The 24,186-nt window shown below is 37.0% G+C and overlaps 3 protein-coding genes and 1 non-coding gene across 5 annotated transcripts; 3 read left to right on the top strand and 1 right to left on the bottom strand.

Annotated features, from left to right (window-relative positions):
• The first annotated feature begins 5,225 nt into the window (after window positions 1-5,225).
• Window positions 5,226-13,128, top strand: LOC125227406 (hemolymph lipopolysaccharide-binding protein-like). Its single transcript, XM_048131720.1, has 6 exons — window positions 5,226-5,248; window positions 6,365-6,387; window positions 10,020-10,142; window positions 11,788-12,045; window positions 12,648-12,771; window positions 13,125-13,128. The coding sequence occupies exons 1-6, from the start codon at window positions 5,226-5,228 to the stop codon at window positions 13,126-13,128; spliced, it is 555 nt and encodes a 184-aa protein (XP_047987677.1).
• On the top strand, window positions 8,609-11,919 carry LOC125227486 (pulmonary surfactant-associated protein D-like). Of its 2 annotated transcripts, XM_048131814.1 has the most exons (5): window positions 8,609-8,702; window positions 10,020-10,142; window positions 11,006-11,146; window positions 11,434-11,631; window positions 11,788-11,919. In XM_048131814.1, exons 2-4 carry the CDS (start codon window positions 10,040-10,042, stop codon window positions 11,532-11,534), a joined length of 345 nt encoding a protein of 114 aa, XP_047987771.1. In that variant the 5' UTR covers window positions 8,609-8,702; window positions 10,020-10,039; the 3' UTR covers window positions 11,535-11,631; window positions 11,788-11,919. The 2 variants fall into 2 exon arrangements, with proteins under 2 accessions (XP_047987771.1, XP_047987770.1); XM_048131813.1 differs by lacking the exon at window positions 8,609-8,702 and having other exon boundaries at window positions 9,874-10,142.
• Window positions 13,129-14,942: 1,814 nt separating the features above from the next.
• On the top strand, window positions 14,943-15,016 carry Trnan-guu. The gene has a single exon. It is a non-coding gene; the product is annotated as a tRNA-Asn (tRNA).
• Window positions 15,017-16,461: 1,445 nt separating this feature from the next.
• Window positions 16,462-17,161, bottom strand: LOC125227487 (keratin-associated protein 19-2-like). Its single transcript, XM_048131815.1, has one exon. The coding sequence runs from the start codon at window positions 17,114-17,116 to the stop codon at window positions 16,808-16,810; it is 309 nt and encodes a 102-aa protein (XP_047987772.1). The 5' UTR covers window positions 17,117-17,161; the 3' UTR covers window positions 16,462-16,807.
• Between the last annotated feature and the right edge of the window lie 7,025 nt (window positions 17,162-24,186).

The raw sequence follows: 24,186 nt of genomic DNA, 5'->3' as shown, positions 1-24,186 counted from the left end.
AAGATTTCCTATCTATTGGGCAACTTCCCCAATCTGCATCACAGTATGCTTGAATTGACTTACCGGTCTTACTGTAAAAGAGACCGTATTTGGCTGTACCTTTAAGGTATCGTAAAACTCTTTTGGCAGCCTTCCAGTGGCTTGACTCGGGATTATTTACGAACTGAGCGAGCTTAATCACAGTATTTGTAATATCAGGCCTAGTCGCGACCGATAAATACATAAGTGACCCTATTAACTCGCGGTAGGGCCATTTTTCTTTTGTTTCATTTTTAGTTGTCCGACTGGGTATAGTAATAGACAACTCACTTGGAGTTACGCAAGGATTACAATCAGATAGATTGAATTTTTCTAATAAAGTCTTGACGTAGCCTTCTTGTGATAACATAATGCCATTGTGATCTCTCCTTATATCTATTCCCAGAAAATATTTAACCGGTCCATAATCTTTGAGGTCAAATTCATTTTTCAACTCATTCTTAAATCTCTTAATCCGGGCTTCACACTCTGATGCAACTAGTACGTCGTCGACGAAAACTAGTACAAATAAATGTTCACCGTCGTGCTTTCTCACATAGAGACATGGCTCATTGAGACTTTGTACTAATCCCATGTCCTTTAGCTTCTTGTCGAATCGGATATTCCATTGTCGGCCTGCCTGTTTCAATCCATACAATGATTTCTTTAAAAGACATGTATCGCCACCTGTTTCCAAATTTTTAATCATTTCTTTAGCGTTCTTCACGACCATAGGATCTTCATTATCGTCATATGCCAGTTTTAGTAAACACTCTTTTAATAAGCGAGGAATACGCATATAAATTTCCTCGTCAAGGTAGCCGTTTAAATATGCAGTGTTTATATCTAATTGGTGAACCTCTAAGTCCATCTCTGCAGCAAGAGCCATCATTAGCCGTACGGTTTCTAGTCTGGCAACGGGTGCAAAAGTTTTATCGTAATCGACTCCAAAACGTTGGCTAAATCCTTGAGCCACTAGCCTGGCTTTTTTCTTGCTTGTCTTATCAACGTTAACTTTAGTGGTCAATACATATTTACAGCCAACGACGTTCGTATTCGGTGGCCTTTTGACGATAGTCCAGGTTCCTTTTTGCACCAGGCTTCTTATTTCAGAAAGTATTGCGCCTTCCCATTCTATTCGTTCTCCACTACGCAGGGCATTGTCTAAAGTTATCCCCGCAGCTACGCCTGCAAATTCAATACAATTTCTGTAATCTTCATTAGCTTCTTCGTCGTCTAACATACAGTCCTTATATTCTTCACCTCCATCTTCTTCATCTTCCATACAGTCCCTATATTCTTCAGTTGTGTTTCCTTCCTGAAGTTGTCTATTACATTCATCCACTTCAACATAATTGTAAACCTTCTTTGGTCGGCCTGGCTTGCCGGTGTGCAAGACTTTCGGTCTACCAGGTCCTCTTTTTAACACAACATGGTGGTCTTCGTCTGATACTCCTGTTTCTTTTGATTCCTGTTCTCTTTCAACCTCATCTGTCACTTGTGGAAATACTTTCTCTGACTCAATAATATCTTGTACATCTGGTTCAAGTTCTAGTTCTCTTTCCATATTTTCTATAGCAATCGGTAAGTTGACATCTTCATCATACACTTCTGTGTCTTTGCAGAAAACAATTGTAATTTTTCCTTCTTTTTCGTCAATACCTTTTGTTTCTTGAACTTTTGCTGCATTTGTAGGAGGCAAATCTTCAATTTCAAGAAAGTATTTTTCATCTTTCACCAACACAGGCTCAGTGACACTGCAATTAAATTTTATGTCTCTTGAGATTATAAATTTTCTATCTTGTGGTACCCATACTCGGAAGCCTTTATTGGTCTTTGGATATCCAGTGAATACCCCGGGTATCCCACGAGCATCAAATTTTCCTTTATTTGGATCCTTATTTAGGAAATGAACTTTTTCTCCAAACTTCCGTAGATAATGGATCTTCACTGGTTTTTGAGCCCATTTTTCGTATGGTATTTCACCTCCTAGACTAGATGTCGGGCAGCAGTTCCTAATGTAGCATGCCGTATCTACTGCTTCGGCCCAAAAACCTATGGATAAATCACTATTTAAAAGCATGCACCTGGCCATTTCAATCAAAGTGCGATTCATTTTTTCAGCTGCTCCGTTTTGCTGCGGTGTACGTGGCACAGTTAGTCGCCTCTGTATCCCTTCTTGTTTTAAAAAGTCATTAAAGTCCGCATTGCAATACTCAAGGCCATTATCTGTTTGTAAATATTTTATCTTCAATCCCGTGTAATTTTCAGCATAACTTTTGTAAAGTTTGAACGCTTCTAAAGCTTTACTTTTATTCTTCAGAAAATATACTTCACACCAACGTGAGGAATCGTCGATGAAAGTGATAAAATATTTCGCACCGGTTTTCGCTTCACACCTCATGGGTCCTACTATATCAGAATAAACAATGTGCAATCTCTCATCACACGGACCGTTTGATTCAGAAAATGGTAATGCAGACATCTTACCTCTTGCATTACCACGCTCTGCTACCAATAAGACAAGCAAAAAAAAGCCAGGCTAGTGGCTCAAGGATTTAGCCAACGTTTTGGAGTCGATTACGATAAAACTTTTGCACCCGTTGCCAGACTAGAAACCGTACGGCTAATGATGGCTCTTGCTGCAGAGATGGACTTAGAGGTTCACCAATTAGATATAAACACTGCATATTTAAACGGCTTTAGCTTTGGCGTCCTCAGTTAACCACTTTTCTAATCCCTCCGCATCAGTCGCGGCGGGTTTAGTTACTTTACCGTTCGTATATTTCCACAAGTCATTTTTGATGAGAACGGCTTCTGCTTGCAGCTTCCAACTGTCATAGTTCTCCTTGGATAACGCATCAATACGTACAGTGCTCATTTTGTTTCACTTCTAGTAGTAACCAGAAATTTTACAATCGTCGTCAATAAATCACTTTTTGCAACCTATTCCTGGGCCCATAACCATTGTTCGGGCTACGGGCGAGTAGCGCAAATGGTCCGGCGTTTAGGTTGCACGGAAATAATAAAGCACCACGTAAATAAATATATTATTTATAATATTAAAGAAAATTAGTTTACATGACAGTCGAATGAAAAATATTAAGTAGGAAAAAAGAACACGTCAATGTCATAGCATATACTGTAAGTAAGGCAGCCAGCAAGAAACCTTGCTTTTGGTATAAACCTCAATACAGTCCTTCAAAGTTTGATTAATTACCATACCCGTCCGTTTAAGTTTCGTAAAACTAACATGTAATAACTAACCACAAAATTAAAATTTTGAAAAAACCCCCGACCGCGTCATAGACCGATTTTCATGAAACATGGCTAAGAACACTCCCGACTTACTCAGCTTTCAGACAAAAAAAAAACTTAATCCAAATCGGTCATCCGTTCGGGAGCTACGATGCCACAGACAGACACACACACAGACAGACAGACAGACAGACAGACAAACAGACAGATAGACACACACACTGACAGACACGTCAAACTTATAACATCGTTTTTGCGTCGGGGGTTAAAAAGCAACATTGTTATAGTATTTTATGCAACTGGTGGTTAAAAGAGGTCAAAAAAGGCGAGTGGCGTGGGTAACAATTTGAGGCGGAGCCGAAAATTGTTAATAAAGACGCCACGAGCATTTTTTGACTCGGTTAAACACCGTTGCATACAATACTTTTTCTACGACCAAGCACTTACTTTGAAAGAAAATTATAAATTCAATAAATACCTACTTTCAGTCATCATAGTTATCTAGTGGACCACCTACCATTTCGAATATGCAGTTTGAGTGCAAACATGAAAATAAAGCTGTCTATGGTACATGGTTCTTTGAAGCCTGGCCACTAAGACGAATCGAGTCGAATTGAATCGAGTTCTCATACATTTGAATGCGATTCGACGCGTCGCCAATGATCGCAGCAGAAAACGAACGAGTCTCGACTCTGCGAATGCCAGGCTTTATCTGACATTCTAAGGTTGGCAACAATGTACCCATTTCATACAATATTTTAATTTTCTACGATGAAGTGATTGGTTTGTTAAGTTGGTAGCAATGTATTTACTGAACAGTAACAGCTATATCGTGCTACTGCTACTAAATGTTTTCAGGGTATAGACTAGATAGACTTGTCCTGACATCTTTTATGTAGGGTTTTAAAGTACTATGCACGACCTTGTAAGTCACGAATAACAGTACGGGAGTAGAAAAAATTTCATACCATTAATTGTTTTAGGTAGGTACCTATCTGTTTGAATAATATTACATTGTATCGCTGACATGTGGATATGGATAACATGTTTCGTAGAACTCACTCGCCATGAGATACCATGATACATTTTAGCACAAACCGTTCCCTGTCGCATTATTAGTACAGTCGAGCTTCAAAATAATATGTATCTTATACTTTTAAACGAGCAATTCTTGTATATTTATTTATTTATTTATATATTTATTTACAATGACGATCTCGGAAACCGCTCTAACGATTTCGCTGAAATTTGTTGTGGGGGTTTTTGGGGGTGAAAAATCGGTCTAACTTATCCTTAGGTCCCGGAAAACGCGAATTTTCGAGTTTTCATGCGTTTTTCTTCGCGCGCCATCTCGTGTGCAGTAGTTGTACTGTTAAGACAGAATTCTTTCGGTCGATGTAAGTACTATTTATTACAAACACTAGATGGCGACACAGGTCAAGGCTAAAACGAATAGAAAAATACACTCTGAGTTTTTGTAGCGAAATGCGCGCCATCTCGTGTGGAGTAGTTGTGTTGTTAAGGCTGAGAATTCTTTCGCTCGATGTAGGTACTATTCATTTTTGAACTAGATGGCGACACATGTCAAGGATACGAAACAGAACCGAGTGAAGCTCGGTCGCCCAGATATTTATAATTGATATCAGATTAAAATATTATAAAATTGACGTTCGATGAGCGCATGCGTTGGTAGTCCAACGTATGTGTGTATTTATTTTCTTTTTTAGCCCCCGACGCAAAAACGAGGGGTGTTATATGTTTGACGTGTCTGTCTGTGTGTTTGTCTGTCTGCCTGTCTGTCTGTCTGTCTGTCTGTGTGTGTGTCTGTCTGTGGCATCGTAGCTCCCGAACGGATAAACCGATTTAGATTTAGTTTTTTTTGCCTGAAAGCTGAGTTAGTCGGGGGTGTTCTTAGCCATGTTTCATGAAAATCGGTCTACTAAATGAAAATGAAAATGAAAATGAAATATTTATTTTTCAAGTAGGCATATTACAATGCGCATATGAACGTCAAATAAAGCTAAGCTACGCCGGCTCTAACCCTACGCCTCAGCCTCGAGAAGATTTCAGTCCCCCCTCAGTTGGGAGGGGGGTATCCACTATGGGACCGGCAAGAAACTCGGCGGGCAACTTCTTTTCAAAACATTACATCTTATAATTAACATGCATTAAATAACAAGATACAATTTAACATGCAAAAGTATTCATCAAAGAATATGAACAGACTAGGTACTCTATGGAAATTAATTTCAATAAATTATATTATTGCTTAATAATACGTCGTTCTTCTTCAGAGAAAACATATCAAATTGTCACAGAAGAAAAAGATAATATGAATCTCAATATCATTAAATATGTAATTTACCTACACAACATAAAATATAAAATATTTGATGTGCTTTCTTATTTGAACTGTGTCCTCTATACACACAGAGAACCTCCTATAGAGTGGCAGTCTTGTATATTTGGTTCGCGATACGAGTCACCAGTGTTTGGGGTGCGAGGAGCGGGCGGGGAATGTGTTAAGCGCGCTGTGATTGGCCGTTTCAAGGACGGCGGGCAGTCGCGCCAGATGAAAAGGGACAGAAGTATGACTGTCCCTCTACTGACGCGTAAGTGGCCAATGTAAGTTGACCTATGCCGGCTCTGAATAAATTATAAATATGACTTATTTGTGGAATGTAATGCCGTCTGTTTTTAAATTTGAGCTTCTTGTTACCTTTCCACACCATTTCACACTACAGGTGGACATCTTTAAGGCATCAAAATACCCTTTTCCAATTTTTTTGTGCGAAAAACACGCGCTGCTTTCGGGTCTGTTACTTGGTCGATACTGATCGGGCACGGCGAGCGCCCGCGCTTATATCAGTGCAAATACTAGGAAGGCTGGCCACCGCGAGTCGTCTTGTAATAGATGTCTATAGGGGTTGGTCTGTGTCTATACATAATACAATTATTTTAATTGCTATTCGTTTTTTGTAGTTTCTGGTTCGGGCCATGCATGTTTGTCTGTCAAATAGTCCTCGACTCTATGTCGCGGTCGGGGGTTTTTTCAAAATTTTTATTTTGTGGTTAGGTTATCTTAAACTTTACTTGTTTTCTTTTTAAACTTTATTCGCGGAATATATAAAAGTACAAGTTTTATTGCACAAAAAAAAAGCTTACAATAAAAATAAAGAAAGACCGACAATACCGATCAACCTTCTTTCCTATTTTTAACCCCCGACGCAAAAACGATACGACCTTCAAATCTTCAAGAAAAGAGCGTACACCCATCTTAAAGGCCGGCAACGCACCTCCAACACCTCTGGTGTTTCGGGTGTCCATGGGCGGCGGTGATCGCTTACCATCAGGCGACCTGTCTGCTCGTTTGCCTCCTATCCCATAAAAAAAAAAAAAAAAACGAAGGGGTGTTATAAGTTTGACGTGTCTGTCTGTCTGTCTGTCTGTTTGTCTGTTTGTCTGTCTGTCTGTGTGTGTGTCTGTCTGTGGCATCGTAGCACCCGAACGGATGATTCGATTTTGATTTAGTTTTTTTTTGTCTGAAAGCTGAGTTAGTCGGGAGTGTTCATAGCCATGTTTCATGAAAATCGGTCCACTATGTCGTGGTCGGGGGTTTTTTCAAAATTTTAATTTTTTATAATATTACTAGCTTTTTCCCGCGGCTTGGCACGCGCAGGAATGTAGGTACTTTTGATATTTTTGTTTGATTTTTGCATCCTTTAAAAAAATATAGGTAATTATTTTATAGGACATTCTTACAAAGATTGAAGGCTTCTGTTGTGGGTACTCAGACAACGATATATATAATATATAAATACTTATATACATAGAAAACATCCATGACTCAGGAACAAATATGTGCTCATCACACAAATAAATGCCCTTACCGGGATTCGAACCCGGAACCGCGGAGTAGCAGGCAGGGTCACTACCGACTGCGCCAGACCGGTCGTCAAACCGTTTGTACCTATAGTATATTTTGGTTGTCTATTGTTTGCCCGACAGTCATTTAACATAATATTCATATGCCCGAATCTAACTTGCCTGAATTTCATTTGCCCGAATGATTTGTTTACCATAAAAACTGTATGACATACTGGTTGTTTATTCGAACATTACCTTGCATAATCATACAATGCCATACTATTTGTTAGCCATATTATTAAGTGCAATAATATGGTTTAATATAATATTCAAACGCCATAAGCAATTATTGCCATATTAATTGTTGCCCATATTATTACCTAACCTACTTTCTGATAGCAGTTTCATTTTCCAGGGGGTTACCAGTTCTAACCTAACCTAACCTACTTTTCAAGCAGTTTCATTTTCCAGGGGGTCATAGTTCTAACCTAACCTAACCTACTTTCTGATAGCAGTTTCATTTTCCAGGGGTCACAGTTCTAACCTAACCTAACCTACTTTCTGATAGCAGTTTTATTTTCCAGGGGGTCACAGTTCTAACCTAACCTAACCTACTTTCTGATAGCAGTTTCATTCTCTAGTGCTTCTAGTAGTGTCGTCTCTGTGATAAATACGCATTTATGATTCATATTGATGATTCTGCCAAATCACATTATGGAAATTGACTTTTCTGGTCGCTAATTTGGATGACAAATGATGGTATGGAATGTGGTAATTACTGATTTCGATGATTCTGACAAATGACATTATGGAAACTGACTTTATGGGAAACAAAGTTTCTGGCACTTGATTAATATAGTAAACAATGATTATGGCATAAGATGTTATGAGAAACAATATTATGATTGTTGAATATGGTGGCAAATAAAATTATGGCAAATGAAATTCTGGCAAATGGGGGTATCCCGTATATTTTACATACCTACATACATACAAACTCACGCCTGTATTTCCTAACGCAGCAGAGCACATGAAACTGCTCAAAAGGTCAATGCTACTCTTAGGAATTATTTAAATGTGTTAATTTTTAGTAGTAGTACTAAAACCCTTTATTGTACCAGAAAATAATACAACACACAAGAAGAAGAGCTTATCACTAGTACAAAGGCGAACTTATCCCTTTAAGGGATCTCTTCCAGTTAACCTTTGAGCAATTGAAGGAGAATTGGAGATGGCAGGCAAACAGTACAAACGGCGCAGAAAATTCGGCGGCGGAGATTTTTCTTAGTTTATAAGCTTGTGATGAAAAACAATCAATCAAAAGGCGAAATCATATGTTACTAACCCATATTTCTACACAAATGCTGATGACTATACATCCAAGAGATAAGCAGGGGAGCATACCTATTTATAATAACATGTTTCAAGCATACGGCATTTTTTACATTCAATCGAGCTAGGCCGTCAGACATTGACATATTAAGATTAGTCCAGACGATTTTATAAATTGTTGGTTAACATATTTCAATTAGTGTTTCTGTGTGCTACTTTATTTATAGGTAAGTTTTGCATTACTGTTTATAAATCATATCGAATTTATGAGTTGTTGGGGGCTTAAAGGGTTCGGCACATCACCTAAAATGGCTCAAGTTTCAGTGCCAGTAGTGCCACTCTTAGAAACAGAAATTACAGAGTTAGGTCATCGCCTATATCACAATCAATAAATAGAATTCCCGTACCAGAAAGTTTAGATTCCAATTTAATAAATATATGTTGATCTCTTTAGAATTACGACTTTACGAGTAAGTTGTCAAAAAAGTGGACAACTCTCTAACCACAGGGCACGTTACTACTGAACTAGATTTAATACATACTTAATTCTATTAAAATAGTTTTTTTTGGGTAAGCTTCAATAATTTCATTATTAAGTAAAAAATATATTGTCCTTGATTCATTAAAACAAAATATGGGGTAAAAAACATGACTCATTAACTTGTATGGTGGACAAGTAAATCCTTTTGCATCCTGCAGCCACTCATTACTAATTTAATTTAAATAAATAAATAAATATTGGGGGACACCTTAGATCAACCCAGCCCCAAACTAAGCAAAGCTTGTACTATGAGTGCTAGGCGACGTTATACATACTTATATGTATAGATAAATACATACTTATATACATAGAAAATATTCATGACTCCGGAAGCAATATCTGTGCTCATCACACAAATAAATGCCCTTACCGGGATTCGAACCCGGGACCGCGGCTAAGCAGGCAGGGTCGCTACGCGCTAGACAATTTCTTACCATTCTATTATTGCCCCGCGTGCTTCAGTCCTTTTTGGCTGTCTTTTAGGTGGAACTCAGTCTTGTCCTTCAGTTATCACGCAAGAGCCGAGTAGGCTACCTTCCTCCATGTGATAAACTAGGCTAGCTCTGAAACTTAAAGCTGCTTCTATTTCCTGAGAATTCTGGTTCTGGTTTACAATTTAGTCAAATTAGTGGATTTACTTAAATTTAATAAAGATGGTTAGAAAATGAATATTTTTATATGCGTCTGAAATAATGCAGTCTTCCACCCACCGACCTTAATTGACCAGACAATAGTAAGCATTGGCAGGGTATGGCAATGCAAGTAGTTTACCAGTACCTACACCAAAACCCCAAAAAATTAACATTTACTCCATCAGTAAACTACAGGGTCGCCTAGTATGTACCATCCGTCATAAATGTGCCAAATATGATGTTTCATTCGAAAATGAGTTCTACACAGAATCTGCGGAAAAAGAAGTGACACAGAATGTACAAGGGCTTCATGCACGACTCTTCTCTTTCTGAACATACTCTAACATCAAATATAACAACGTTGCATTTAGGCCAGGAGGTCTCGGCGGTAATGGATCCCGGATACGAATACATCGACAAAGAGAACACTTGGTTGCGCCTACATATCGCCCCTGCTGCTTGGCAGGATGCCTTCCTCCGCTGCAAGACCGAAGGTACATTTCTGTGGGCCTAGTGAAAAAGGGTATAACTCAAATTGACTCGGTGAAGAAGGGCATAAGTTCCACCTCGGACTTGTGCCCTTTTTCACCGAGTCAATTTGAGTTATATCCTTTTTCACTAGGCCCACAGATTTATTCACGTTAGATTTTTGTATTTAGTATTCGCACGTGACTAGTAGCAAGAGGTCCTTTGTGCTATAAGTTTCTCATCCGTATTATTTTCGAGCAAAAACATTCTTTATCGTAAAATATCTTTTAAAACAACAATTACTTTTTCTTTTTGTTTTGCTCAGCGCCGCGTTTTAACACCAAGGGGGTTACCATGACGTACTAAAGACGTTCAGTTTAGGTTGAGAGAAAGGGACACAGCTATAGCAGTTACATAGCTCCGTCCCTCTCTCTCAACCTAAACTGAACGGCTTTAGCACGTCATGGTAACCCCCTGTTTTATTTTACATTTATATTAATTAGGTACTATTAATATTTTTTTTCACCACGTCAACTTATAAAGGTTCTTTTGATTCTTCAAAAGTGGATGAAAAAGTTGCATTTCACTCACAAGATTGCAAAGTAATTTCATACAAATTTTAACTTGATGTTGCTGGTTGAATTGATCTTTAAATGCTGATCTATTTTCACTTAGTTTGATCTTTTACAGTTAGTATTTTCCTTCTGTCGGTGTGGTATAAAATTTTGTATTCACTCGGTGGCAAATTTTGTTTAACCTTCGTGCCATGTACCCTTGCAACGCTCAAATTTCCACTTTTTGTAATCTTTCGCTTGTCCGTATCAATATGGCATGTACGTTTAAACAACGACTTCGCCCCTTGTAAAAGAAATAACTATATTTTTCACAGGTGGTATATTAGCATCCCCTTCGAACGCTGAGTTGTCAAAAGCGATGCTATCGATGATGACCACACACAATGTGTTTTCTCTCGGTGCATTCACGGGTATACACGATCTTATCTCTGAGGGTGACTTCATGTCCCTTGACGGTAAAGTTAATATCCTCTTTACAAGTAAAATATTGTGTTATGTTGTTCTAGTCAATTAGATAGCAAAAGTTTAGTGTTCTTTTTCGGCTGCTTCAGACAATTTAAACTCAGTCATGAAACTAAAAAAAATGTTCGATCCGTTCTAACTACAACGTTTCACTTACCATATTATCTATTGTGCGCATTATTGTGTTTATTAGCTATGACAGCTTTCATTAATGATTCAACTCCTACAACCACTGAGTAGGTAACAATATTGGTTAATCTCACCAAACTTTATTTTATAGGCGTTCCAGTCACCCATATAGAGTTGGATTGGGTTAAAGGGGAACCTAGCGACAAGAATGCAGAAGAAAATTGTGTGGTACTGACTGACTGGATTGGGTGAAGTAACAGATGAGCAATGCACAAAAAGTACCCCTACTTCTGTCGTAAGGAAAATGCCACGACGTTTGTCAACCAAAAGTGTAATACTACTGCTGCTGGTAAGTCAACTTGGCAGAACCCATTATCTAGCAGCCTAAACTAAACTGTTTGAACTTAAAAATGGCGTGCACTAATAACAGGATTTTAAAGAATAGACTTGTCTTTAAGCTGGTCAGGTCACTACACTTATTGAGAGATTTTTATAATATTAACAGGTTACGAATATAAGCATAACACTGGGAGCTGCTACAAGTTCCACCGGGTCGCCCAAACCTGGCATCGCGCTGCTAGAATATGTCATGCAGAAGGGGGACATCTGGCTATTATTAACAGCAAAAAGGAATCGCAGGAGATTAAAACCATTTTCGAAAAAAATCCCGGTAGCACTATTTTTGGGGCAGAACATGACTTTATTGCGCTTATTGGTGCGTGGAACTGGAATATTCAAGATGGCGAGTGGCTCACTGTAAATGGTAAGATGATTAGGCATATTACTTTGCTACCGTAGAGGGTGCAAGCCGGGGTTCGGGCAGACCAAAAAGGAGATGGCAGGATGACCTGGACGAATTTTACCCAAAATGGTGGGAAAACGCCGACAACAGACAGGGACGAGAAAAAAAAATGAGGCCTTTGGTTAGTGTGACACTAACTAAAAGATGCTAAAAAAATAATTTCTGCTCATTCCAATGGACATTGATTATAAATTATAACCAGAGATCAGACGGATTTGCGACCATTTTCATTTTAATGACTACGCACAAAAATCCGATATTTCAAAATAATTGTGCCCTTTATTGCTTTAAGGTTTAAAATGAAGGAAAGTGCGTTAACAGCAAAATTTGTCATTACATTATTTTTGATTACTATTTAAATCTGAGAGTAACCATTTCCTAAAACTAAGGCAAATGAAATATGTACGTACTTCAAAGAGTAAACCAATCATTGAGGCCATAAACGGCTAAGTCATTTAAAGCGTTTTTTTTTCTAATGAAAAGGAAACTTAGGATAGTTACCCAAATGTAGCTGCAAATGAGTTTGACTATATAACAAACGCAACATTTTTTTTATTTACCAGGCCAAACACTCGAGGAAGCTGGATTTGCCGACAGGCAACCTAACAATTTGGGTGGTGACCAGACAGTATTGGCCGTGGATCGGGCGGGCAAGTTAAATGACATCTCACCTCAAGTCAAAGAAGCGTATATCTGCGAAATTTCACCAGATTTTAACGTAAATGTTAAACAATATAAGAGAGTGAGTAACAAGTGACCTATTTATCTGTTGCCACGAACTTAAGAATATTATTAATAGATTGAACCTTCGCCTCTAGGTCTCATTATTCACTCTTTTAATTAGATTTACGCTAATTATGACAGATTTTCTCATTAGAATGAAATGCTTAAACTACATTTTTGTTTGCGGGATTAGAAAATCGTGTCTTTGTTCAAGGATCCAATTGAAAAAATATAAAAATGTGTTTATTTCTATGCTCTTTGGAATAACATTGTACCTGAACGTATAATAGGAAGTAAGTTATTAATACGTTGTTCAGGTAAATTCAAAGCGTTTTTCATCAAGAGCTACTTTTTTTCTTAGACTGTAATAGATATAAATATAGTTATAACTATATATTGATTTAAACTAACACGATCTTCACTCATATTATTAAATTAAAACGGGACTTAATCGCGTAAAACTTACGTTTTATATTTAACCCGACGTTTCGGACATGACATTACGTCCGTGGTCACGGGTAGACTGGCTGGGAGTTGTATCAACATCTTCTAGCTGTACGAGTTTTTCGAACTACCCGCACTTGATTGTCATCAGTCACTTTTACGCTAGGGTTGCCACTCTGCCTACATACAACACTCACGACATCCGATGGTATGAGACGGGAAGTTTTCTCACGTTTACACTTGCTAATCACTGGATTCCACGAAGATGAAATCCCTTGCCCTTCATTTTGATTGAAATTACGATGTTTCCTGATTTCAATCGCTTCACGTACTTTCCTGCTATAGTAAAGACGTTCAGTTGAAAGGACTTTGGGATTATGCAGTTCAATCCAGTGGTTCGGTCCTGACTCTAGCAAACCACGTAGCGTGACCACGGACGTAATGTCATGTCCGAAACGTCGGGTTAAATATAAAACGTAAGTTTTACGCGATTAAGTCCCGTTTTAATTTAATAATAGTTATAACTATATTTATTAATCTATGGAAGATAGTTACAGATATAATTAGAAGTTAATATGTAACCAATATTATCATTAAGTACCTATTAAACTATCAAAACAACAATTAACGTAATTATTTACGTACTCCTTGGCCACGAATTATAGTTATTTGTTATACAAGGGGGCAAAGTTGTATTTTAACGCCGAGTGTGGAATTGAAAAACGAGCAAGTGAAAGGATTCTATAGTTGAACCACGAGCGAAGCGAGTGGTTCGAGAATAGAATCCTGAACTTGCGAGTTTTTTAACACACAAGAAGTAAAATACATTTGCACCCGAGTGTAACACAAAACTTTTTCCCCTCACTACAGCGAGGAAACTACAACGCAAAAAAATGCGTTGATCACTGCTTCCAGTAGTTCCACAGGTGGTAAATCATCTTAATTACTAGATTCACCTACTTTTGTCAATTTTAAAGCAGTTAATTTGACTTTATTCAAGGTCAAATTACTTTACCCACTAGTGGATAAAATGCGTTTTTACCCGCTGGTATTAAAGGACAAAACACGTGTTTCCGAGCTAGTGAGGGGAAAAATATTTATCATCTGTTCAAACAAGTACCGAAAACAATAGGTAATACAATATATCTGTCATAGGTATTTAAGGCTAGGTACTTTTAATTATACTACTTACTTGAATATAATTAGTGATACAATTACAGCAATTACTAGTTATCTTATCCATAAATAAATACTTAACAGCAATCAAAGAGGACCGAGTATTATAGAGAGTTACTGTCAAAGTAAAATGTGTATTAATCACAGTGCATATTAGACTGCCATCTCTCGACACAAGCTTAAAACTTTTGAACCTCAGTTTTGACAATTTGGCCCATATTGTTAGCTTGATATGTGTTAAAATGTCAAATATGAATATGTATTAGCGCCGTCTAGCTGAGCGTTCCTCAAAGGTGTAACGCCATCTAGGCCACCGTACCTTGTGGTGCCTTTTTCTCTAGGGCTTTGAGGTACGTTTTTTCTTAGACTTTATCCGTCTATACGGAGTTACATATGTCTTTGCAGCAATGTATAACATTCGTGATTAGTTTACAATCTTCAGACTAGATGACGTCATCACGCGTGCTAGATGAGCATCATAAAACGTAGAGAGTAATTTCGCGCCGGCGATCATCGCCTCCGTGGCGCAATTGGTTAGCGCGTTCGGCTGTTAACCGAAAGGTTGGTGGTTCGAGCCCACCCGGGGGCGTACCTAATTTTTTTTTTTTTTTTTTCATTTTTTCATTAAAATTATCAAAAATATTTTGAATATTAATTTCCGATCAAATAAAAATATAGATATTTTTAATATTTTTGGCCATTTGTCAGATTTCTTCTGTGGTATAATTTTAATTTTTTCCGAGCTGCATAAATTTCTATTTTTTTTCTAAGATGCCTTTTTTTAAATATAAACTTGCTATAAACTGACTGGCTATCCCTTCACACTTGTCATACTAAACTAGTATCTATGGAAAGTTAGTGCGTTTCCACATTATCCGATCCGATAACGGATGTCGGAAGGATTTCAAAGCCAAAAATCAAAGTTGGCGGCTTAAATGTATGGGATCGGTCCTACATCCGATATCGGACCGGATAATCTGAAAACGCACTTAAGACATATTACATAAAATAATAAAGATTAATATATAAATATTATAATTGATTATAGCTACCAAAGACATATATAATTCCGTATAGACAGATAAAGTCTAAGAAAAAAACGTACGTCAGTACCATACCGAATAAGGTACGGTGGCCTAGATGGCATTACACCTTTGGGGTACGCTCAGCTAGATGGCGCTAATATTAATATTTAACATTTTAACACATATCAAGCTGACAATATGGGCCAAAATGTCAAAACGGAGGTTCAAAAGTTTTAAGCCTGTGTCGAGAGATGGCAGTCAATGCATTGTGATTACACATTTTACTTCGACAGTAACTCTCTATACTACTCGATCCTCTTTGTAGCTACAATACAACCATAGAACTTTAAAAACTGGGCCCTGTAATCTGACCTCATATTACCTACATTTAGTATACATCAAGGGGTCAAATTATATTTGGAGCTACTTTACAACGTAGATTGATAGCATGTCATATTTAAAAGCATTCCACACACGGGCATAAATCACGCAATTACCCACATTTATTTAGTTGGTCGAAATTTTTGGGTGTAAAAAATGAAACGGGGTGAATGGGGCTTTTAAGCGGGGTTTTTTAGCATCAATCATGCTGCTGAATTAGTATACTGTTGAGTAATTTAATAATTTGCTGGAATTTTTGTGGGATCGCAGAAAAATCATAGCCTTCTAAACAGCCGTAGGTAGGTAAATATTAGTGCGTTTTCACATCATCCGATCCGATATCGGATGTCGGAAGGACTTGAAAGGCAAAAGTCCAATATGGCGGCTTAAATGTATGGAATATCGGTCCGACATCAGATATCGGATCGGATAATGTGAAAACGCATTAAGACATGTAGTTAATGTTTATACGAATGGCAGATATTTTTGAGAGATTAGCACAATATAATTATTTTTGGAATTGGAAATATCTAATTTCATTTTAAAATATTTTTTTTTCTTTCACCCTAACTAAAAGATTTCAAGGATTATCAATAGATAATATAGATATAGACAATAAAAGTAGTACTTAAAAATTTTATGATTATTCATGTTTTATTTCAATAGACACATAAAAAATTAAAAATAAATAAATCGTTATGTTACATTATTACATATTTAAAAAAAAATTGGGTGATAGAACTGATAGAAATAAAAATGTAAATACATAGCTATATATAGATAGTATTTTCCAAAATGTGGTCCAGTGCTTTACGCTTCATTTCCAATAAGGCCAATGTTGGTATTTTGATGAGAATAGTATGTATGAAGCACACTATGAGGGCCCTGTTAACATCGAACCACGTAATATGTCATTATATTTCATTACAATACATACATAAAACGCCATTGCCTGATGTCAATTCGTGAATCATTTACCAGCCACCGTGACCATACAGTCCACGTCCGTAGCCAGCGTAACCAGCGCCGTAGCCAGCTCCGTAACCACCAAGGCCGTAACCATGTCCAGTGTGGTCAACACGGTGAACGTAAGACGTCGCAGGGGCACCGGCGTATCCCAAACCGCCGACGCTACCGTAGCCAAGCCCAGCTACATGGCCCACACCGGCGTAGCCAAGTCCAGAACCGTAGCCAAGACTTCCAAGACCACCATACCCGGCCAACGCTCCCGCCTGAGCCAAGCCAAATAGGCAAGCGGCGAGTAATACTACTTTAGTGAACATGTTGCTGTATCAAATGAGACTATTTGAATGATTTCAGACTATATTTTTTCGCTTTTTATACCTATCTAAAACGTAGAATATTCATCAAGGTTCTTGATCTTAACGGACCGTGAAAAAATTGATTTTTTCTTGAAATTAGGCTCTGTCTAATATTATGCTTAGTTATGAATTTTGCAAATGAGATATTACAAACGACCTTGTAAGTATATTATTTCTTAGAGACCTTTATAATTAACGATATGTGAAAGATTTATTGCTTAGACCGGTCAAATCTTACACGAAAATCTGCTAAAAAAACAAAGTGTGATGTAAAGCTGCATTTTTGGTATATTATTTAGGGTCCTTGAAGGAATGTGAAACTATGTTTTGCAAGCAAAAAAAGTGTGTGCTTTTTTTTTAATTTGCAAAAAACTGCAAAAAAATCGGACTTTTTTTAGTTTTTGTAGTGTCATTTAAAAACTAGACATTTTAGGCAATAAGTTGCTTCGCAAAGGTTAAAGAACATTAAATTTGAAATCATTTGAGCCTACTCGCAATGCCGTATCTCAAACAGTTTTTGAGATATGACACTTCAAAAAAGGGTATTTTTCCCCCTCTTTATGAAAATTTTCGTTTTGCCAATATTTTGAGACAGATTTCAGCAAAACATATCACGGTATTATATATTTTGCGAAATAAAATTGTAGAAAATTTTACTGTACAGTTTCTTACTTAATAGTTGAACGGCCCCTTGTCTTTGACATACTTCCACTTGTTACTTCCCTCTATACATTTTGTATGGGGCAAGGTGTGTAGAACAATGTATCTTATACTTTTAAACGAGCAATTCTTGTATATTTATTTATTTATTTATTTATTTATTTATTTATATATATATATTTATTTACACTGACGATCTCGGAAACCGCTCTAACGATTTCGCAGAAATTTGTTATGTGGGGGTTTTTGGGGGTGAAAAATCGGTCTAACTTATCCTTAGGTCCCGGAAAACGCGAATTTTCGAGTTTTCATGCGTTTTTCTTCGGGCGCCATCTCGTGTGCAGTAGTTGTACTGTTAAGACAGAATTCTTTCGGTCGATGTAAGTACTATTTATTGCAAACACTAGATGGCGACACAGGTCTTGACCTGTGCTAAAACGAATAGAAAAATACACTATTTGAGTTTTTGTGGCGAAATGCGCGCCATCTCGTGTGGAGTAGTTGTGTTGTTAAGGCTGAGAATTCTTTCGCTCGATGTAGGTACTATTCATTTTTGAACTAGATGGCGACACATGTCAAGGATACGAAACAGAATTCGCTCGGTTGCCCAGATATTTTAATATTATGTTTCGTATGTTGTCTAGACAGTCAGGTATCTTAAAGTGTGTGTGTTTTTTTTTAATATCTGTGTATTGCCTATGGTATTAAATTTTAGATGGCTGGATGGATGGATTGTATAGTGTGTGAGTGCTCTTAAAAATTACCACAAACACAAGCGTCACAAAATATCAGTCATACTCGGCCACTGAAACAGTGGAACTAAATAAAATGAGTGGCGATTTACTATTATTGCTGGATTCTGAATTTTGATGTGAGAAAGACCTGGCACATCAGTATCGCCGCCTGACGAAAAAACGATTCAGAAAACCTTCATTGGTGTGAAGTGGTGAACACCAACACCAATGTGGCTCGACTATTGCAGTGGCCGAGTACGAGTGATATTTTGCAACACTAGAATTTGTGTTTGAAATGGTCATTTTTTAATAGCACTCAAACCATCGATTTAAACTTACCTAGATACACTATCACCTGCAAATTCGACACTCAAAAGTGTCCGATCGCTTAGTTGCAAATGTGTGCGTCTAGTTGACAAACGAAAACTTCGCAATGTAGTAAAACTACTTTCATTTTTTTACAAAAACAACGTTATTTCTTAGTACTTAAAGTTCGATTTCAAATGCAAGCAATTGGCGGTTATGACATTAATGAATGTGATCATCGCGAAAGCCATAAAATTTTATTACCGCAGATCGCAGGTGTGCATATTTTTAAACAAATCTACGTCTTATTGCAACCAACATAAGTTTAATTTCGTTCGCGCTGCAACAATCTAAACGCCATTTTTACATTGGGAACGAGGATGGACAGAGGCATCATGGGAGTCGCGCTATGAGATGAAAGGCGAGAATGAGGAAATTTGCGGTATTTGTGCGAAAAACTGTTTTAAAAAATCCTATTAGATAGAAAATTTCTTAAGGAACAAAACGTTTGGTATAACATTTTTCGAGATGTTGCGTATTTTAAGCGAAAAAAATGAGTTTTTACTGTATGATATTTTTATTGATATTATCTCAAACAAAAAAATATATAAGGTACGGCGGGACAATTTGGACTGGGGGACAATTGCAACTGATCAATACCTCCACGTTTTGCAATGTTTGCATTATTAAATAGAGTCAACTGAGGTATATACAGGGTGTCCCACGGCGATGTCACATGGAGGGAAAGTACCTTAAATATCGTAGATAGCATATTTCGCTGAAAGAAGACTTCATTTTATGTTTAAAACTTAGTAAAAGTGCATTATTATTTTTTTGATTTTTACTATGAGGACTTATACAGGGTGTATTTTGATAGCGGGTCAGTAAGGCCGGTATGAGATCCCGTAGTCCTACATGAAAATATTCTAAGGGGACCATCCATCAATTTGAAATTTATGAAAAATGAAAAATTTTCCAAAATCTGTAAATGCCATTTTTCATCAATTTAAAATTGATGGATGGTCCCCTTAGACTATTTTCATGTAGGACTACGGGATCTCATACCGGCCTTACTGACCCGCTATCAAAATACATCCTGTATACTTATGGTGAGGACTTCCTCATAGTAAAAATTAAAAAAAATTGAATGCACATTTACTAAATAAATAAATAAATATTATAGGACATTCTTACACAGATTGACTGAGGCCCACGGTAAGCTCAAGAAGGCTTGTGTTGTGGGTACTCAGACAACGATATATATAATATATAAATACTTATATACATAGAAAACATCCATGACTCGGGAACAAATATCTGTGCTCATCACACAAACAAATGCCCTTACCGGGATTCGAACCCGGGACCGCGGTGTAGCAGGCAGGGTCACTACCGACTGTGCCAGACCGGTTTTCAAAGTTTCTAAGTTTTGAAAATAAAATAAAGTCTTCTTTCAGCAATATATATATATACTATCTACGATATTTAAGGTATTAAACAGTTGAGGGATTGTATGTGGTGTGTGAGGGATGGAGCACTTGGAGAATATGAATTAAGTAGCTATTAAAACAAAGAAGAATTGAATGATGACATTAATTTATTATTCTACGTAATTTCTTTCAAAGCTTTGTGTGGGCAAATCTTCTCTCCGCTCCTCAGCTATAATCTTGCGCCATTTTTCCCTTTTAACGTCTTTTTTTGGGAATCTGGAATAAAAACCTTTTTATTACTTAAAAACGAATTTGCTATTCCCGGGTTGTTTCTTTTTATAATTAAAGTAATTTATAAGATATGTATTAATGTTATTGAATTGAAATCATTTATTTCAGACTTATTGGTCCATAATAATAAATAAATACATACATTATTAATATGAAATAGGCTTCTTTTACAAAAAATATAAATTAGCGACTCCATCATTCCATTTTTAACTATGTTCCACTTCAACTATCTTTTGTCGCCGTCCGCTCATTACTAGTATAGCGCGAGAGAAAGAGACAAACTGCGTAAGACCAAATCAAGGAATTTACTTTAATTATTCTAGAAAATAAATGTTTTTAGTAAGTTAGGAAGCCATTTTGGCCACAAATGCATAACATTATAAAATTATTAACAATTACTTACCGGAAATACGATACGTCAACCTTTTTTAACGTATATAAGGTGTTATTTTTGCACTTTTTTACGGAGCACTTAGGCATGTTGCCGACACGGCGGATGAAGCGCTACTGACCGCCCAATTGTGCTTAGAACATTTTCAAGCACAATTTGCTGCGGACACATTCTAAGCCGTGATGGTGCATCTAGGTAGTTTAGATCGATGACTCAAACACTATTCATCTAAAAATCAACACTAGAAATTAGTACAGATTTGGGCGTGTCAAGGTGTTAATATCACTGCGGTGAAAAAGGCCACTGACTGTCCAGACAACATACGTCAAACATGTTGAATACATTAAGAGTTATGATACGGCCGACCAAGCGCACTGCCTGCAGAATTAAAGAACACATTGCTGCAGTCAAAAATAATGACACTTTTCTTCTTCCTCTGTTCCTCATGGCTTAGGATTGCGACGGTCAAGTTGCTTAGTCCTATGGTAATGTCGACGGAACGCGCCACAACATACTTGATGACTTCAAACTATCAAATGTATGGAATCCAGTGATTTGTTTGAGTAAGTGAAGTCAGAATTGAACAAACGTAGTGACATTGTAAGTGTAGTGTGTTTGGACAGACCATCGTGTGTGAATGCGACCGGATTTATACCTGCACCCGCCTTCTTCATTTTTAGAAATATCGGGAGCACGACAAAAATAAAAAAGTTAATCACGGTCTATATCCCAGTCAATATAAGTCTGACGTAGAATACATAGTAGTATTTCTCATAGTATAGAAGGAAGTAAAAATGGGACTACGTCAAGGACAAGGGGCCATTCAAGAGTTACTTATGCTAATTTATTACAAATATATACCCTCCCCCCATTTCCCTTGTCAGCAAAAAAGTAATGAAAGCTCTAAATCATCACCAAAACCCTATAAGCAGAGCAATCACCTCCTCGGCCCCTATAATTATAGTGCTTACGTATAATGCCTATTATTGTTATAGTGCTTACGTAATACTTGAACAGTCCCCAAATAATAATAACGCCTTCTTTGTTACGTCTCTTGAAATATATATCACGTAAACTATCCCGTTTGGCCATCACCCTCCACCACTCATTTCTGATCTATATAGTTATACTAGATTTATGCTATTATTATTTTTTTAGGTTATAAATTTGATTATTTGACTAACTGGCCCTCTTTTGGTCTTAAATGAAAGCTAATTAAATTTTCTACAACTTTATTTCGCAAAATATATAATACCGTGATATGTTTTGCTGAAATCTGTCTCAAAATATTGGCAAAACGAAAATTTTCATAAAGAGGGGGAAAAATACCCTTTTTTGAAGTGTCATATCTCAAAAACTGTTTGAGATACGGCATTGCGAGTAGGCTCAAATGATTTCAAATTTAATGTTCTTTAACCTTTGCGAAGCAACTTATTGCCTAAAATGTCTAGTTTTTAAATGACACTACAAAAACTAAAAAAATTCCGATTTTTTTGCAGTTTTTTGCAAATTAAAAAAAAAGCACACCCTTTTTTTGCTTGCAAAACATAGTTTCACAGTCCTCCAAGGACCCTAAATAATATACCAAAAATGCAGCTTTACATCACACTTTGTTTTTTTATTTCTCTTTTTGACCGATCTAGCTCTGATGTTTACAAAATTGTTAATATTTTGTACAGTCAAGGTGTTACACGAGTCAGATAAAGCGCCAAAAATGTGTGCTATAATAATATTACGGTATCTAATTACTTATTACATTGTAACGTTATGGTAAAGGTACTTTATTGTCGATGGCGTTTACGTCCCGTGGCGCCATCTTTGTAGTAGTAGTAGTAATCACTTTATTGTGTACAACAGTTTATAGGAATAGATATACAAAGGCGAGCTTATCCCTATAAGGGATCTCTTCCAGCTAACCTTAACTTACAGGACAATAAAGGTCAAAAGTAATCCAAAATATTGCTAACAATTAAATAAACTACGTAAATACAAAATTACACTATAAAATAAATTACATACTAGAGTACATAAATAAAATACAAAATACATACATAATATTCATATATAAATATCGCAAGAAGTATATTATAGAGGTATATAAAATTCCCAACCATTATCATACTTAGAACAAATTAAATTATTCTCATTTGAAAATATTTTAATTTGTATTTCGTGATTTGCTTTCGTGATCCGATGGCCGAGTGGTTTTACAGGCATCCGTCCGGTTAACGGAGTACGCTGGTTCGATTCCAGCTCGGAACACTGGGAGGCCTTGGTCACATTTTCTTTGTATATGACATTTATTTATTTAATGATTATCATACTTGTTCAGAAAGCCAAAGTTTCTTCAGATTCACCTTGAGTGATGTCACAGACTGAGACCGTAACCACATCTCGGACACTAGCGATCAAATATATGAAAGAGGCGCGTTCCTAGCACACATTCTAAGCTCGTGTAGGTGAACGCATACCGTGCTTGTATGAGTGAGATATGACAGGTCGACTGTTCGCGTTTTTGACAGGCGGTAACTGTGAGGTAACCGAGAGGGGGTGGGCGGCGCTTTCAGCGGGGAGCGGAAGTGGCCATACTGTACGATAGTACTCTTTATTATACTGTGACGTAACATAACGCCATAAGCTCCATCGACAACAAGACCCCTTTACACAGATGGCACATATTTATGTACAGCCGGCTGCAAAAGTGGATGGCGAATTTATCAATGAATTCATTCATAATTTTCTCGATGTAATTTTGCAGATCACTGTACCTAGTTAGGTGTGCGGCACGGGTGATCCTTTTTCTTATACCTAAGCTAAAATTATCATCATCCGCCTCCTTGCATTACATTCGCCACGGATCATGGGAGCCTGGGGTCCGCTTTGACTAATCCCAATATTTGGCGTAGGCACTAGTTTTACGAAATCGACTGCCATTTGACCTTCTCACCAAAAGGATAACTAAACAAGATATTTATATTAGTCTATAATAATTGTGTTATAATGTTTTGTAGCTAATTAAGTAACGGTCAAAAAAATAAATGAAAGAGAAACATTTTACGTTCCCCTTTAAAAATATCCAAAGCAAACATTTAGATTAACCTTTAAAATGAACCCCAATTAATAATCGAGCTACCGAAATTTTATCCCGCTTTTTTTCACTGGGTAAAAAGAGATGGAAGATGAAGACTTCGAAACTAATTAGACCTCCTGTGGATACTT

This window comes from Leguminivora glycinivorella, chromosome 6 (assembly GCF_023078275.1).
Source record: "Leguminivora glycinivorella isolate SPB_JAAS2020 chromosome 6, LegGlyc_1.1, whole genome shotgun sequence".
NCBI lineage: Eukaryota > Metazoa > Arthropoda > Insecta > Lepidoptera > Tortricidae > Leguminivora > Leguminivora glycinivorella.
The sequence above is the reverse complement of the archived record's forward strand: the minus strand, read 5'-3'. Positions and strand labels throughout refer to the sequence as shown.

Coding starts and splice junctions, on each gene's coding strand:
- LOC125227406 (XM_048131720.1), top strand. CDS start 5,226: ATGAAAATGAAAATGAAATATTT. Junction 6,388..10,019: donor ACTTGTTTTCTTTTTAAACT/TTATTCGCGGAA, acceptor CGTTGCATTTAG/GCCAGGAGGTCTCGGCGGTA. Junction 10,143..11,787: donor CCTCCGCTGCAAGACCGAAG/GTACATTTCTGT, acceptor TAATATTAACAG/GTTACGAATATAAGCATAAC.
- LOC125227486 (XM_048131813.1), top strand. CDS start 9,944: ATGTACAAGGGCTTCATGCACGACTCTTCTCTTTCTGAACATACTCTA. Junction 10,143..11,005: donor CCTCCGCTGCAAGACCGAAG/GTACATTTCTGT, acceptor TATTTTTCACAG/GTGGTATATTAGCATCCCCT. Junction 11,147..11,433: donor TGACTTCATGTCCCTTGACG/GTAAAGTTAATA, acceptor TTTATTTTATAG/GCGTTCCAGTCACCCATATA.
- LOC125227487 (XM_048131815.1), bottom strand. CDS start 17,116: ATGTTCACTAAAGTAGTATTACTCGCCGCTTGCCTATTTGGCTTGGCT.